General features: G+C 37.6%; 1 protein-coding gene and 1 long non-coding RNA gene across 3 annotated transcripts in view; one reads left to right on the plus strand and one right to left on the minus strand.

Annotated features, from left to right (window-relative positions):
* SLC6A11 (solute carrier family 6 member 11) overlaps positions 1 to 12,550 on the plus strand; it is a 113,198-nt gene that overhangs the window by 87,340 nt on the left and 13,308 nt on the right. Inside the window, exons 8-10 of the mRNA XM_026102530.2 lie at positions 3,849 to 3,952; positions 10,619 to 10,743; positions 12,338 to 12,450. Coding sequence (XP_025958315.1) covers positions 3,849 to 3,952; positions 10,619 to 10,743; positions 12,338 to 12,450 — 342 coding nt within the window. The remainder of the gene's footprint in view (positions 1 to 3,848; positions 3,953 to 10,618; positions 10,744 to 12,337; positions 12,451 to 12,550) is intronic.
* LOC112984575 (uncharacterized) overlaps positions 5,506 to 12,550 on the minus strand; it is a 118,048-nt gene continuing 111,003 nt past the window's right edge. For both annotated transcript variants that reach the window (XR_010391204.1, XR_003259534.2), the window contains one exon: positions 5,506 to 5,832. This is a non-coding gene — a long non-coding RNA (uncharacterized LOC112984575). The remainder of the gene's footprint in view (positions 5,833 to 12,550) is intronic.

Raw genomic sequence — 12,550 nt, forward strand, 5'->3', positions numbered from 1 at the left:
GACTAGGGCAGTATTGTAATTGTGTAAATGAAGACTCTGTCCTAGACCTACACACAAGAAGGTCAAATTAAGGTTATGCAAGCAGACTTAATTTTCAGGTATTCTTCGCTTCTGAGAGCTGGATTTTGCACTCTGTTTTCAGTAAAATGTTCTAGTTTATTCTGTTTTGTGGAACTGTGTTTGTTCCAACAAGAGTCAGTTATCAGCAGGGCACAGCCGAGACCACTGCTTGTGAGCTTATGCTGTGAATCAGGAAAGCAGCAGAATAACGTGAAGCTTGGGAAAGCTTCAAACTGGGGAACAGGGCACAGACAGAGCTCCTCTGTTCCCCTTCCCAGTCAGAGAATGGAAGGTGGAGAGGCTTACTGCTTCTTCTCGCTGCCATGCATCATTTCTACTTGGAGAAAGCAAGCTGTGCCATACTGTCAAGGCTTCTTGGCTTTGCCTCCTCCCTCTGGGAATAGACCTTCATTGCATGGACTCATTGAACAGTTCCCTTCTTCCCATCCATCAGCCAGCAAGAATTATTTCTGTACAGGAGTCAGAGCAATAGCTGTTGCATTCTGAGCTGGCTTTTGCATTCTTCTGCTTTGACCGTACTGCTGCTAACGTGGCACCAGGCCTAGTGTGTCCGTAAAATGGCTGTAACTTGGCTGCAAAATGTGAGCCCAGTAGATATAAAGGCTCTGCTCTGTGGCGTTTGGATTTTTTAGATACTGAGATATAATAAAGAGTTTGAGCTTGAATTTTCATCTTGTTTTACTGTGGAAATATTTTAAATATGAGGTGAAGAAAAGTAAGAAGAAACAGTTAATTCCATCTTGTGAAGTGGGAGTTAGTGGAAGACTATAAAACATTTTTCACCCCCACATCTATGAATGCATATTATTGAATTGACTTAAATATCACTAACCAAAGGATTTTCAAGGTATAAAGCATACGAAGTATGAACAGGATGTTCTCTGCTGCAGGTCTTTTCCTCTGAAATTTACTCATGCCTGAAATACATCAAGCCCAGAGAAAGCTTACTGCTTTTGTTCAGGCCTTTCACCGACTGCTGGCTCCAGAATCCTTGGCTTTCAGTTTATTGGCAGTTTTTTCTTTGTCTCTGTCCTTCAGAATTTCATCGTTCTGTGGAATCCTGCTACATTCATTCCATGTACTTGGAAAATGTTACAACTTTTAGTCTAAGCCAGATTTTGCAAGGTTACACAGGTATTGCACTGCAGTGATTCAGCACCTTCAGAAATAATTTATAATGCTTTTGTTGCCATAAGCCAGATGGATGGTGCCTGGATTTTTGGGTGATGTCTACAGGGGCCATCTGTATCCCCCAAAAGTATATTTTTAGGGGGGGAAATTCCTCTGAGGTACTGTTTATGAATTACTGAGGCTGGGTAGGACTAAGACTACCTAACAATTCATATACCTCAACAAACTCTCCAACTATTAATGGGCACCGCAGTCTGATATTGAATATGTCCAATGGTCACTAGCTGTTGGGGCAAGAGTTTGAAGAAGTGCGCTGTAATATCAAGTGCTTGCCCTTAAAAGGTTAACATATCCAGGCTTGTGACAAAATATGACAGGGTTAGTCCATCCCTCATATTTACCCACCTACCAGAAGACTATCTGTGATTTCTAAGTTCATTTCACAATTTGCCACTTCCTTGATCAGATGTACGTGTTTTTGCCATTTTGGAAGTATTTCAAACCTCAAATTGAAAAATGAATGGTCCTAACAAATTAAATGTCATTGGTTCTCTGACCCTACAGTCCAAAAGAACCTGCCCTGATTTAAAATTTAAAATTACCACCTCCTCCCTTTTTAAACATAGCCATAAATTTTGGTAGAATTTCTAGTTTGATGTAATATAGTTCAACAAAAACACAGGGTTCTTCAGTCTGGTTCAACTTTTTTAGCATATGTGAACACTTGCTTACAGACTATGTTCCACTGAAAGTATTCAGGATTATTTTTATATTGATTCACTGTTAGATGTCACTGTCTTTAGAGGAGATTGTTTTCTTTGAAGGAAATTATATCACTTAAGATAAAAGTTTTATCTGTTTTTTGAACAAGGTACACAGGACCTCCAGAGGGATGTTCTTGCTGCTCCGCTTCTCAAGCAGCTCTGGAGTTTCTCACTTCAGAGTACAATTCCTCTTTGCCCCCATTTCCGCTAGGACTTGCTGTCCCAAGAATAATCAGACCTCTGTGGAGCTGGCATATGCCAACAGGAAGGGCTATTGCTCATCTAAGTGCCATACAATGCTCTGCAACAATACATTGTGCAAAAACTGAAACGGAAGGAAATAGCAGATTCTACGTCTGCTGATCCAGTTTCCTGGCTTTTCTTTAGGCTTAAGAAGACTGTGCATTTTCAGTTGACCTATGCTACTTGCAGCTTTTTGGGAGCTTCCGATCCTGTTAAAGAGCCTGTCTGTCAAAAGGCTTTCTCTGTGCTGTTTTTTCCTTACCAAGTAGTGGAACTTTGTGATGTAATCAGCTGTATCTTATTCAGTATGACAGCAGTGAAACCATTTAAACCACTGATGCAAATAAAATGTGATCTTAACGTTATTCCTAAACACTAACACTCTCAGCAACTCCAGGGACCACGGTCTGGCTTGATCACATGTAAAACAAATATATCTTCTTCATGTATTTATGTGTATTTGGTTACAATTATTACTATAGTCATGAAATGATTACCTGAGTGGAATTTGATCTCTTACCTGTCTCGAAGTTACAGTAGCTAATGGCTACAACTATTGCCTCTGGTTATCAGCCATGCAGTGTTTTGTTACTTCTCTGAAAAGCACTTTGGTTGCTGTGCTTTAAAAAAAACCCTCATAGAGCTCGTTTATCTGAGGAAGCCAGGAGTTAGAGTTTATTGGACTGGAAATAATAGTCCAACTGTGTAGGAGGGTTGTTCACATCAGTCTCATGGCAAGACCAGGAGTTAAAAGAACATACTCATTTCTGCTACCAAGCAGTAATACACCAAGATTGTAGTGAAACCAGCTGGTTTGTTGGGGTATTTTTTAAAGAGCCAAAATAGTTGCACGTTATATTCATGTTCTAAGATTGCTGGGAAGAGAGTAATCATTTTGTGTAAGCTCATTGTTTGTTTTTTGTTTTTTGGGTTTTTTTTTCCCGCCTTCTGATTTAGAATGTGGTATTCGGATCAGTTTGGAATATAAATATTGCCACAGTAATATTACAAGGCCACTTACTTGATAAGCTCTACAGAACTGTTATTCTTTAATCGTACCGTGACCAGAACAACTGTCCTGCTGCCTAATTGGGGCCATTAGGTACTGCTGGGGAAAAAAAAAAATCCCTCGTCAATTTGTCTCTTCTTCCTGGCTCATCTTAATTTGTATATTATCTTTGAATGGCATATTTTGTCTATAGAGTGTTTTTTCACCCTGAACTTTTAAATTTGAGTAAATAATTATCAAGTGATTTTGAGATATATGTAGAAGGTTCTATTTAGCTTGCAGTTATTATATTGCAATTATTATCTTCTTATTACTATAATTATTATACCTTATAGTGGTAATAAAGTCATTAAGGAATTTATACTGGGTAGGATTTTTCTCCAGGAATTCTGTTTCTCTTTCTTCTTAGATTAGTTGGACTGGTAAAGACCAGCTGAGTTATTCCTTGTTTATACCACTGGGAAGGGGAGGAGAATTTAACTTCCATCCTTTTTTTTTGGTGTAACTTATGAAAAGCTTGCCAGACAATATTACTGTGTTGCCTATGCAGATTTGCACTTAATTAATTCATAAAGATGGTTCCTTCTTGACCTTTTATAGCCTCTCTTTTTTGTCTTCAGGTATGGGTGGATGCTGGTACACAGATATTTTTCTCTTATGCAATCTGCTTGGGGTGCTTGACAGCCCTGGGAAGTTATAACAACTATAATAACAACTGCTACAGGTAATATTTTCTATACTTTTACGTTTAGTTTCAGTGGTGGAACTGTCCACATGCTTAGCTTTATTCAGAAGGGCTTCCCTTTTCCTTTGGTGGAGCCACCTATAATGTTTTTTATAATTGTTTCAGAGGAACTCTTTTCAAAGGTTTGGAGTTTTCTTCCCTTTTTGTCATCTCTGAGTCTTGCTGAGCCACAGATGCTCACTTAGTACACACACGTATACATATTAGCCTGTATAATATACTGAATTTCATACATGTATATTTGCATGTGTGTGCCCATGTTTGACTGTATAACATGTCAGCTTTAAAAAATCCTATAAAATTGTTATTAAAACTCACCTGAGTCTTATGTTTTGAATGTCACTTTTTCCCATAGTTTACTGGCTCCTAGCTAAAGCAGAGTTAGAAAAGGATAGCATATCATTGTTAGTCTTTATAGAAATCAGTAAGGATTTTGCCATTGACTTCAGTAGGTTTTAATCTTTTCTGAATTAATGTTAGAAGGAGATGACTCTTACACAAAAAACCCATTCCATTTTACTGGCATGGGCGGGAAAATAAGCATTGCTTTTTTCTTCTGTTATCAGTAAAAGTTGAAGTAACTATTAGTGTTATATTAAATCTTTTGCATATATTATTAAACGTATAGTATAACTGAAGAAGAATTAGCTGAAATTTAACTTAAACACATAGATGAAATTAGCCACATGGTGACAGCCTGTCTTGCCTAGGAATGGTTTCTTGAATCAAACCCTTAACGTTATTGAATGTTGCACCCAGGCTTGTATAAATAATGAATTATTGTTTTTTCAAGTTCTGAGAATGAGGCTCACCTCATTCATCTAACCATGGCCATTTGAAAGGAAACCTTAAACAGGAGCCTCCAGAAAACCATTATAGAATTAAATGAACTGCTACTTAGAGGCATCTGTCTTTCTCCGCTGATTATGCAAAAGTAGTTTAGACTAGATGCCCCGCTGTTTGGGCAGATATGGTTAGGTAAGGCAAACCTTGCCATGAGTAAATACATATTCTCGATATGTGTGGAACTTATGTAAATTAAGTGGAAGTTTGAGAGAAAGTAGGCAGTATGTGGTAGAGGAATAGAAAATGTGGTGTTGGAAAATGAATGCATAATCAGATTACTCAGTAGATATTATTCGGCCAATTCTAGATATACATTTCCATCTGAAACGAATAACCACAGTTTGCCAGGCACTTTTCAAATACACATCAAACACAGTCAGCTAATGGTATCTATATCATATTTTTGATCTGGATATTTACACTATTTTCTCCATGAAAACATGAGATACCTGTGTGCTATTATACAGTTAATTCCAGCAAACAAATATAGCAAAGAATGGTAATGTACACTTAACTCCACATCACAGTGTTTAACCATGAGGTGTCATTAGCTCAGTTCACTGTCAGCTTAACTTTTTCCCCATCTGTTGATGGAACTGGAGCTATTAAAATAAAAATCTCATAATTGATGAATTTGCCTTCACATGGTAAACAGGGATCTGCTTGTTTTGTGCTCAGTAGCTTTTGCAGCTGAACACACCAAGAATTTTAGATCGAATTCCAACAAATCTGGAAGTAGTGTTCAACAGCCTTTAATACAAGAGGGTAAATGACAGTTTGAGTATATTGACTCCATTATCATCTGCAGACAGAAAATTAAAATTTTGTTTTTCTATAAAGGAAACAAATCATTATACAGTGCAAAAGCAAAAAACCTAAAGGTGTAAGGTTTTAAATTCTAAATTACAGTTTTACCTGGAGAGTTCAGGAGACAGTTTTAGAAAAAGTATTCCTCTTTCACTGTTTTAGCAACAATTTGTTCTTCTGTCAGATAAACACCAAATAGTAGGACCCTACAAAGAGAGCAGAAACCAGGAGATTGGCAACAACAGAAATGCGAGTGTATCCACCAACTGAATGTCTGCAAAACTATCCAGCAGCAGCAAAGAAAGAGTGTTCTGCCTTCTAAGCATGCAAAGTTGCTCAGAGGCAACAGAAGTTACTCTTTGTCTGGTTATGACAGCCAAAATTCCAAACTTTTTGCTGCAGAAATTAGCGTAGAGCCTGTACAGTCTTCAAACAATGCTGATTTACATTATCTTCAGAATAAAAATGCCCCAGCAGAGGGATAATGAATGTCCCAACAGAACAGTGGGTAATGAAAGTTTTTCCTAATCGGCCTAAGTGATGCTTTAAGCAAAGCTACTTCTTTTCCCTCTTTTTAAATTTATTTCTCTCCTGTTGCATCCCATCTAGAAACTACTCTGTCACAGCCTCAAGCACTGCAGTAATCTTCTACTGTAGTTTTGTAACTTGTTACAAAAAGCAGGAGTTTTCAGAAAGCTTATGTAGTTCTCCTTCTTTTCCTCTGACTCTAACGGCATAGTTTGGTCACTGTCTAAAAAAAAAATCAGTAGCTCACTTTCCAAGGTCCTGAACAAGATGCTGAAGCAGGAAAACTTTCTACTGAATCTAAGCTCCACAATTCCTTTAACAAAATTTTTTCACAAATTTTCTGAATATGACAGATTTTATTATGCCTCAAAGTATGATTCTTAAGAAATTTGAGGAAATAAGTTGGACAGAAATTGATATCTTATGCTGCAGAAAGCAGCTGAGTTGAATGAGTGTTAACAGTGGAAGACATACAAAGCAGCTAAGCAGCCTTTGCCGTATAGTGGAAAGCAGAATTAAATTTATATTCTAACCAACACTTAAAAAAATGAAAAACAAGCTATGGATTTGTCTCCTAAAATATCCACAGTGTCTGATATTGTCTAAATGTAACATATACTTCCAGTCTTTTTGCATTGTTTTACTAAAAAAAAATTTTTAAGGGGAAGTTACAGTGGAAAATAATGACATGATGTGTTTTAGTGTGAAAAGGGAGTAGAAAACTGAACTGCACATGAGTTTTTCTTATTAGCAACCTGATCTAATTCATTAACATTGCAAATGAATCACAAACAAGTCACTTCATATCTTTGAATAGGAAATGAACTTTTAATGTCTTTACTAATTTTCATTGTAATACATTAATACAGTGAGAAAATTACTTGAGGCCAGGTTCTCCCTAGATTTACAACAGTTTATATCAAAATTGAGTTTTATGAAGAGATTAAAGTAATGGCAGCAGCATCAATAGGAAACGTTTTCCCCAAATAAATTAAAAGAGCTGTATTGATGTTTCCTCTTAATGTTTTAGCAAGCTAAGCAATCCTAATCCATTCAGACCTTCTCAAGGTTAGAATTAATGTCAGCCATCCTCAGACAGAAGAGGAAAACGCTCTCGTTCTTATTTCCTGTACTCTGCACCTGGAGAACCAGCTCCCTACTGGGTACTTGGCAGTTTTCGTCCAGGAGAAACCATTTGATTCTACAGCCTCACCAGCACGACTCCTTTGTACTGGAGGCTACACCTGAGTGAGACAATTTTTACATCTGAACCTTATATACAAATTAGGAGTTGGCTGTAGCGTTACTACTGTGGTGCAAGATCAAGCTTCAAGTCTACGAGTGAAAGAGGAATGGGAATTGGATGTTGGGGATCCATAGAGGCAAGGAAGCGATTGGAGGGATGCTAAGGACTTGACTCTGTGGTAAGCAGAGAAGCTGCTTAAGGACGGCAGAATGAATTTTCGGCAGTATCCAGGCAGTCAGGCACAGAGAGGATAAGGGGCCTTGAATTATTCAGATGAATGGCAAGACATTCATTTGGAATAATGTGAAGTTTCCATAAAAATTTGAACGTTTGCCTTCATTTGAAATCACTTTGGACTTCAGTCAGGCTCTGATGCCTTCCTACAAAGGATGCTTATAAAAAATTGAAGGAAAACTAGATAAACTTTGTATTCTCTTTCCAATGGTTCCTGGGCACTTGTGTTTTAAAATTCACTGGTTTCACAACCAATAAATCCAGGTCCTCCCTCCTCTTAGTTTCCTTTCCCACAGCAGAAAAAAGACTGAACTACAGGTAACACATTTCTGTCTGTTTAAGGGAGAAACAACAAGGAGTTGAGGGGTTAGTAGCATTCTTGCAGAAATAACTTGTATTAGGCTGGAAATTCCCATTCAGGGTTCTGTTTTTATTAGAACAGGAAAAACTCTAAGTCCCCACAGAACCAAGTGTTAATTCAGTGTTTGACTTTCTATTGGGGGTTGCAGGGGGGAGATGGTGGAGCTGTGGCAGTGTCCTGTTAATCAGGTTAACTAGAAATAGGTACCTCACTAACTGGAGATGATGAAAATTGTCTTAGATTCTCTTTTGCCCATTTCCTTGGATAAATGCCTGTAACTATGTACCCTGTAACTGTTTTGTACCAAAACCACCTCATGGAATGTGGTTCACAATTGTTGTCTTCCCTGTGAGTGCAGAAATGGTTATGGTCCTTCTCCTCTTGAGGAGAGGCTGTTCCAAATGGTAGCATCATATGGGTGCAGAACAGCCAGATACATCCCACTAAAGCGATATCCCTTTTTTCCAAAGGATAAAAAAAATAAATCTTTTCGACATCTCTTGTTGACAGTTTCATCGTATCTTAGTTTTAATTTCTCAGCATTGAGCTGACCTATTTCTTAGGTGAGATATGCTGGGGTGAGAACCTCTCCAGGGTTACTTATTCAGTGATGAAACACACTGAGAAGAATGGTTAGGAAGATGTGCCTTTTCCTTGTTTTGTTTCTTCACAAAGCACAAAGGACTTAGGCTCCTGGTTGTTTTCTTTCAGATTACTATTTTGCTTAAAAACATACTTCCAGTGATAGCTGATGATTTTCTAAGCTGGAAACTGGCTACATAGTAGTACCATTCAAAGTGTATGACTAGATTGGCTGTCCATAGATGCAGGGAGGGAGCAATTCCGTATGAAAAACAAATAAATAACAAGTTAGAATTCTGGCAATTTTCAGAAAGTATTTTAAAGGACCTAGCTACCCCTGCTGATGACCAGACAGTGTTAGAGAACTTGTATGTGAAAGAACTGTCAAGTCACTGAACTTCTCCATATCTATTTCTTGATCTAGTTCATAGTTTTTCATTTCTGTACAAATTTTGGCAATTTACAGATGATAAAACATATATAAAAATAAACCATTCTACAAAATGGTTATGGAAGCATAGAAGCATTCTCAAAATAATGGTCAAAATTAATTGTAGGTAAAGTGTGATTAAAGCCCAAACCTCTCATTTTCCAGTGGCCATAATTCAGCAGATCATTCACTTGGCAGTATTGAAATGTGTATCTGCTTCCTGCCATTTAGAATGTGTGTGCCAAATGCTAAGCTCAATCAAAGTCAGTAACAGCAAGAGCTTTGAACAGATGTAGGAGGTAGTTTGGGGATCATTAGTGAAGGAATTAGATGTTGGATGCTGAAACTGGTTACCCCACTTTTAACTTAGCAAACTGATGACATAAGGTTACAGAATAAAAAATACCAAATTAGAGAAGCAACAGTTACAGAGAGATTGCCTAAGAGGTTTTCCTGAATGTATGCTGAGATTTCAAAAATATGGATTAATTATGTCTCTGATTTTCAGTAACTCACTACAAAGCTGTGAGAAAGATGGGCATCATGTTATCCAAGGCTGCAGATGCAGAACCTGTCAGATTTGTCAGGGTCATTTCTTGCTTGCATGAAAACTTGCTTCAGAGCTGGAGTAGGATGGGAGTAAACCAGGCTAAGGTATAGGCTTGATAGAGCAACTGGCTTGCCTTGTGTTTCAGTGTTTCAGGATCCTAATTTACTTTCAGGCATCTAGGTTAGAGTATTGCTTTCTCACGTACACAGCCATCTCTTGTAGCAAACAGTCTTAAGAGACTGACTGTCATGATAAATCATTCCTACCTCACCATTTGTCAAGGCTGAAGTAATTTTTGAAAGCAGGGTGAACAACGATACTTCACTGAGCTCCTGGCAAAGATAGCACATTTCTCCAAAAGTATTTTCCCTTGGTTTTAAGTGATTTACTGTTGTGACACTTCCAATCTAGGTAGAGATGCTACCTTGCCTCAGCCTTGTATTGCTCATTACCTGATGTGTAAGATACAAATGGCTGAGAGATCAGTGTCCATGTGTGTTCCATCTTTGCCTGCTTCTTAGGCTGCTGACTAGAGTGTGGATAATGATTTTTGTTACCATGGCTTCTAAAAAAAGTTTGTTCCTAAAACAAACTGGGATCATATTCTGTATGGATGTGAATTGCCATTATACTGTAACAGAGTTAGCCAAGATCTGACCATAAGATTTTTTTCCAGAAAACAATTTACGACCATTTTTATACAGTTTATAAATGAGTTAATATCCTCTGGAGTACATTATTACAACTGCTATAGTAAAATTGTTCTTAAAATCATTCTTATATTTATTAGGGCTCTGTTTGACTGCATTTTTAAAAGATTCTATTGAAAAACAGTGAGTAGCAACAGGTTTCCAGTTTGACTAGTCAAAAAACAAGAAAGGAAGCTGTCTTCCTGCAGGTGCTTATGACTGCCTGATTTCTCTCAGGCATAAGATCATTTGGGAGCTTATTCAGAGCTTAATGTCTGTTCCTGCAGTTTGGGATTCTATTAGTTGTGTAGCTCAGTATGTGAAAGAAGCTCTCAGGAGGTCAACTGTGGTGTTTTTTATTTATATTTTCAGAGACTGCATCATGCTCTGCTGCTTGAACAGTGGCACAAGCTTTGTTGCTGGTTTTGCTATCTTTTCAGTTCTTGGATTTATGGCTTATGAACAAGGAGTGCCCATTGCAGAAGTCGCAGAATCAGGTAAGTTCCAAAAGCAATTTTCTGAGTTAACAAAAATGCCTAGAGGTTTTTGTCAGAATACTTAGTCTGTGCCACATCTTATACATAAGTTGACATTCATTCAGACTGTTTTCAAGACATTTTCAGAAAATTCCTCTTAAATACCTGTTACCTGACTCATTAGAGTAACTGCTCTAAGAAGAGTTCTCAACTATTTTCATGGTCATATGTTTATGTGTGAATAACATTACTATTATTGTGCAAAGCAGCAAAACTCAAAAAATTAAGGGTCTACTGTAATACCAGCTTACTTTAACTGAGCATCCAGCAGATTATTTAGCAGAGATATATTGCTTAGTTATGCCCATGGTGGGTTATATCCTCATGGAAAGAGCATTCAATTTCCTTTACATGAGACACACCAGAATCCACACAAATATTTGCTCCTTTTGAAAAAAGACATAGCTATTAAAGTAATGACAAACCAGCTCTTCAGGAGAAATCTTTGAAAATCCACCGAAGTTTTGCTTGAGTTATACTATCTAACTACAGGTTGCTACCAGTCAGACTGCTGATGCCATCTCCTAATGCTGCTGAGTGTTTCTTCCAGGGACATACACTGATACAGTCTGGTTAAGTATAATAGTTCTTTTTTAAAGGCCAGAATGGCACAAAGGCCAAGTGCTACAAGAAATTAAGCATCCAACTTACCATCACTTGGAGTTAGGCACCAAATGAAGGTTAATTGCTCTTTAATACCTTTGTGGATGTAACATATTTAATTATCACCTAAAACTCAACAGAACAGAAAGAACAGGAGGGCTGCCCGGAAAGAAAAGCAGTATAATGCTGAACTGTTGAGAAGGAAAAATGACTCTCATGAAGTTAGTCAAAGTTAACAAGAAAACTGCAAAGCAAGTAGAGCTTCACTGATACTGTCATGGAAAATGCTTCTCTTTCCCTAAAGCCCCCAAGACAGGAAAATTTGAGCTGAGAGAAATGGTATTTTAGTAGATTTGAGAAGTTATCAATGCAGTTGCAAGAATGTCCTATTAAAAAGATTTCTGTAAATATTCAGCCAATGAATTAATAAAAAATGTGTCTGCAGCAGCAGCACTGAAAAATGCAGAGCCCAGGTTTTGAAGAAACCAGTAAGCATTTTTGCTTGCACCATGTATGGCTTCCAAGATGCGGCTCTTGCTACGAAGCTCTTACCATTAGCTGCATTCTTGCACAAAATGTAGATACATTAGTGTTTTGGGGAGGGGGGAGAAGAAAATTTGAGAATATGTTAATGAGGCAGTCATAGAACCCAAACATGATTTTTTTATTCAGGTATATGAATCTTGCTGCACATCCATACAGAGAAACAGGAGAACATAAGGCACAGTGGTACCTTACCAGAAATCTTGACCTTCAAACATTTAGAAAGGATGTGGGCAGAGCTGATGTGCCAAGCAATTCCTTAGTACTGATTTCAGCCTCATCACCAAATACGTAGACTATTATAGAAATGTGCAGTTTGTCAAGGTTTTTTAATCTTTTATTAAGCTCTTCTCATCTCTCATAAAGGAACAATCAAGTAGAAGCTATTTCCTGTTTTCTTCCTTTTCAGGACCAGGACTTGCATTCATTGCTTACCCTAAAGCTGTTACCATGATGCCTCTTTCTCCTTTGTGGGCAGCTCTGTTCTTCATGATGCTCATATTCCTTGGATTAGATAGTCAGGTATGAAACAAACACAATTTAAATCTTTTGTCAGATTCCCTAGCATTTATATATCAATGTCCTTGATGTTAATGGCATTTAACCTGATGAAAGAATGAAC

The sequence above is a fragment of the Dromaius novaehollandiae genome, chromosome 12, assembly GCF_036370855.1.
Source record: "Dromaius novaehollandiae isolate bDroNov1 chromosome 12, bDroNov1.hap1, whole genome shotgun sequence".
Classification (NCBI taxonomy): Eukaryota; Metazoa; Chordata; class Aves; order Casuariiformes; family Dromaiidae; genus Dromaius; species Dromaius novaehollandiae.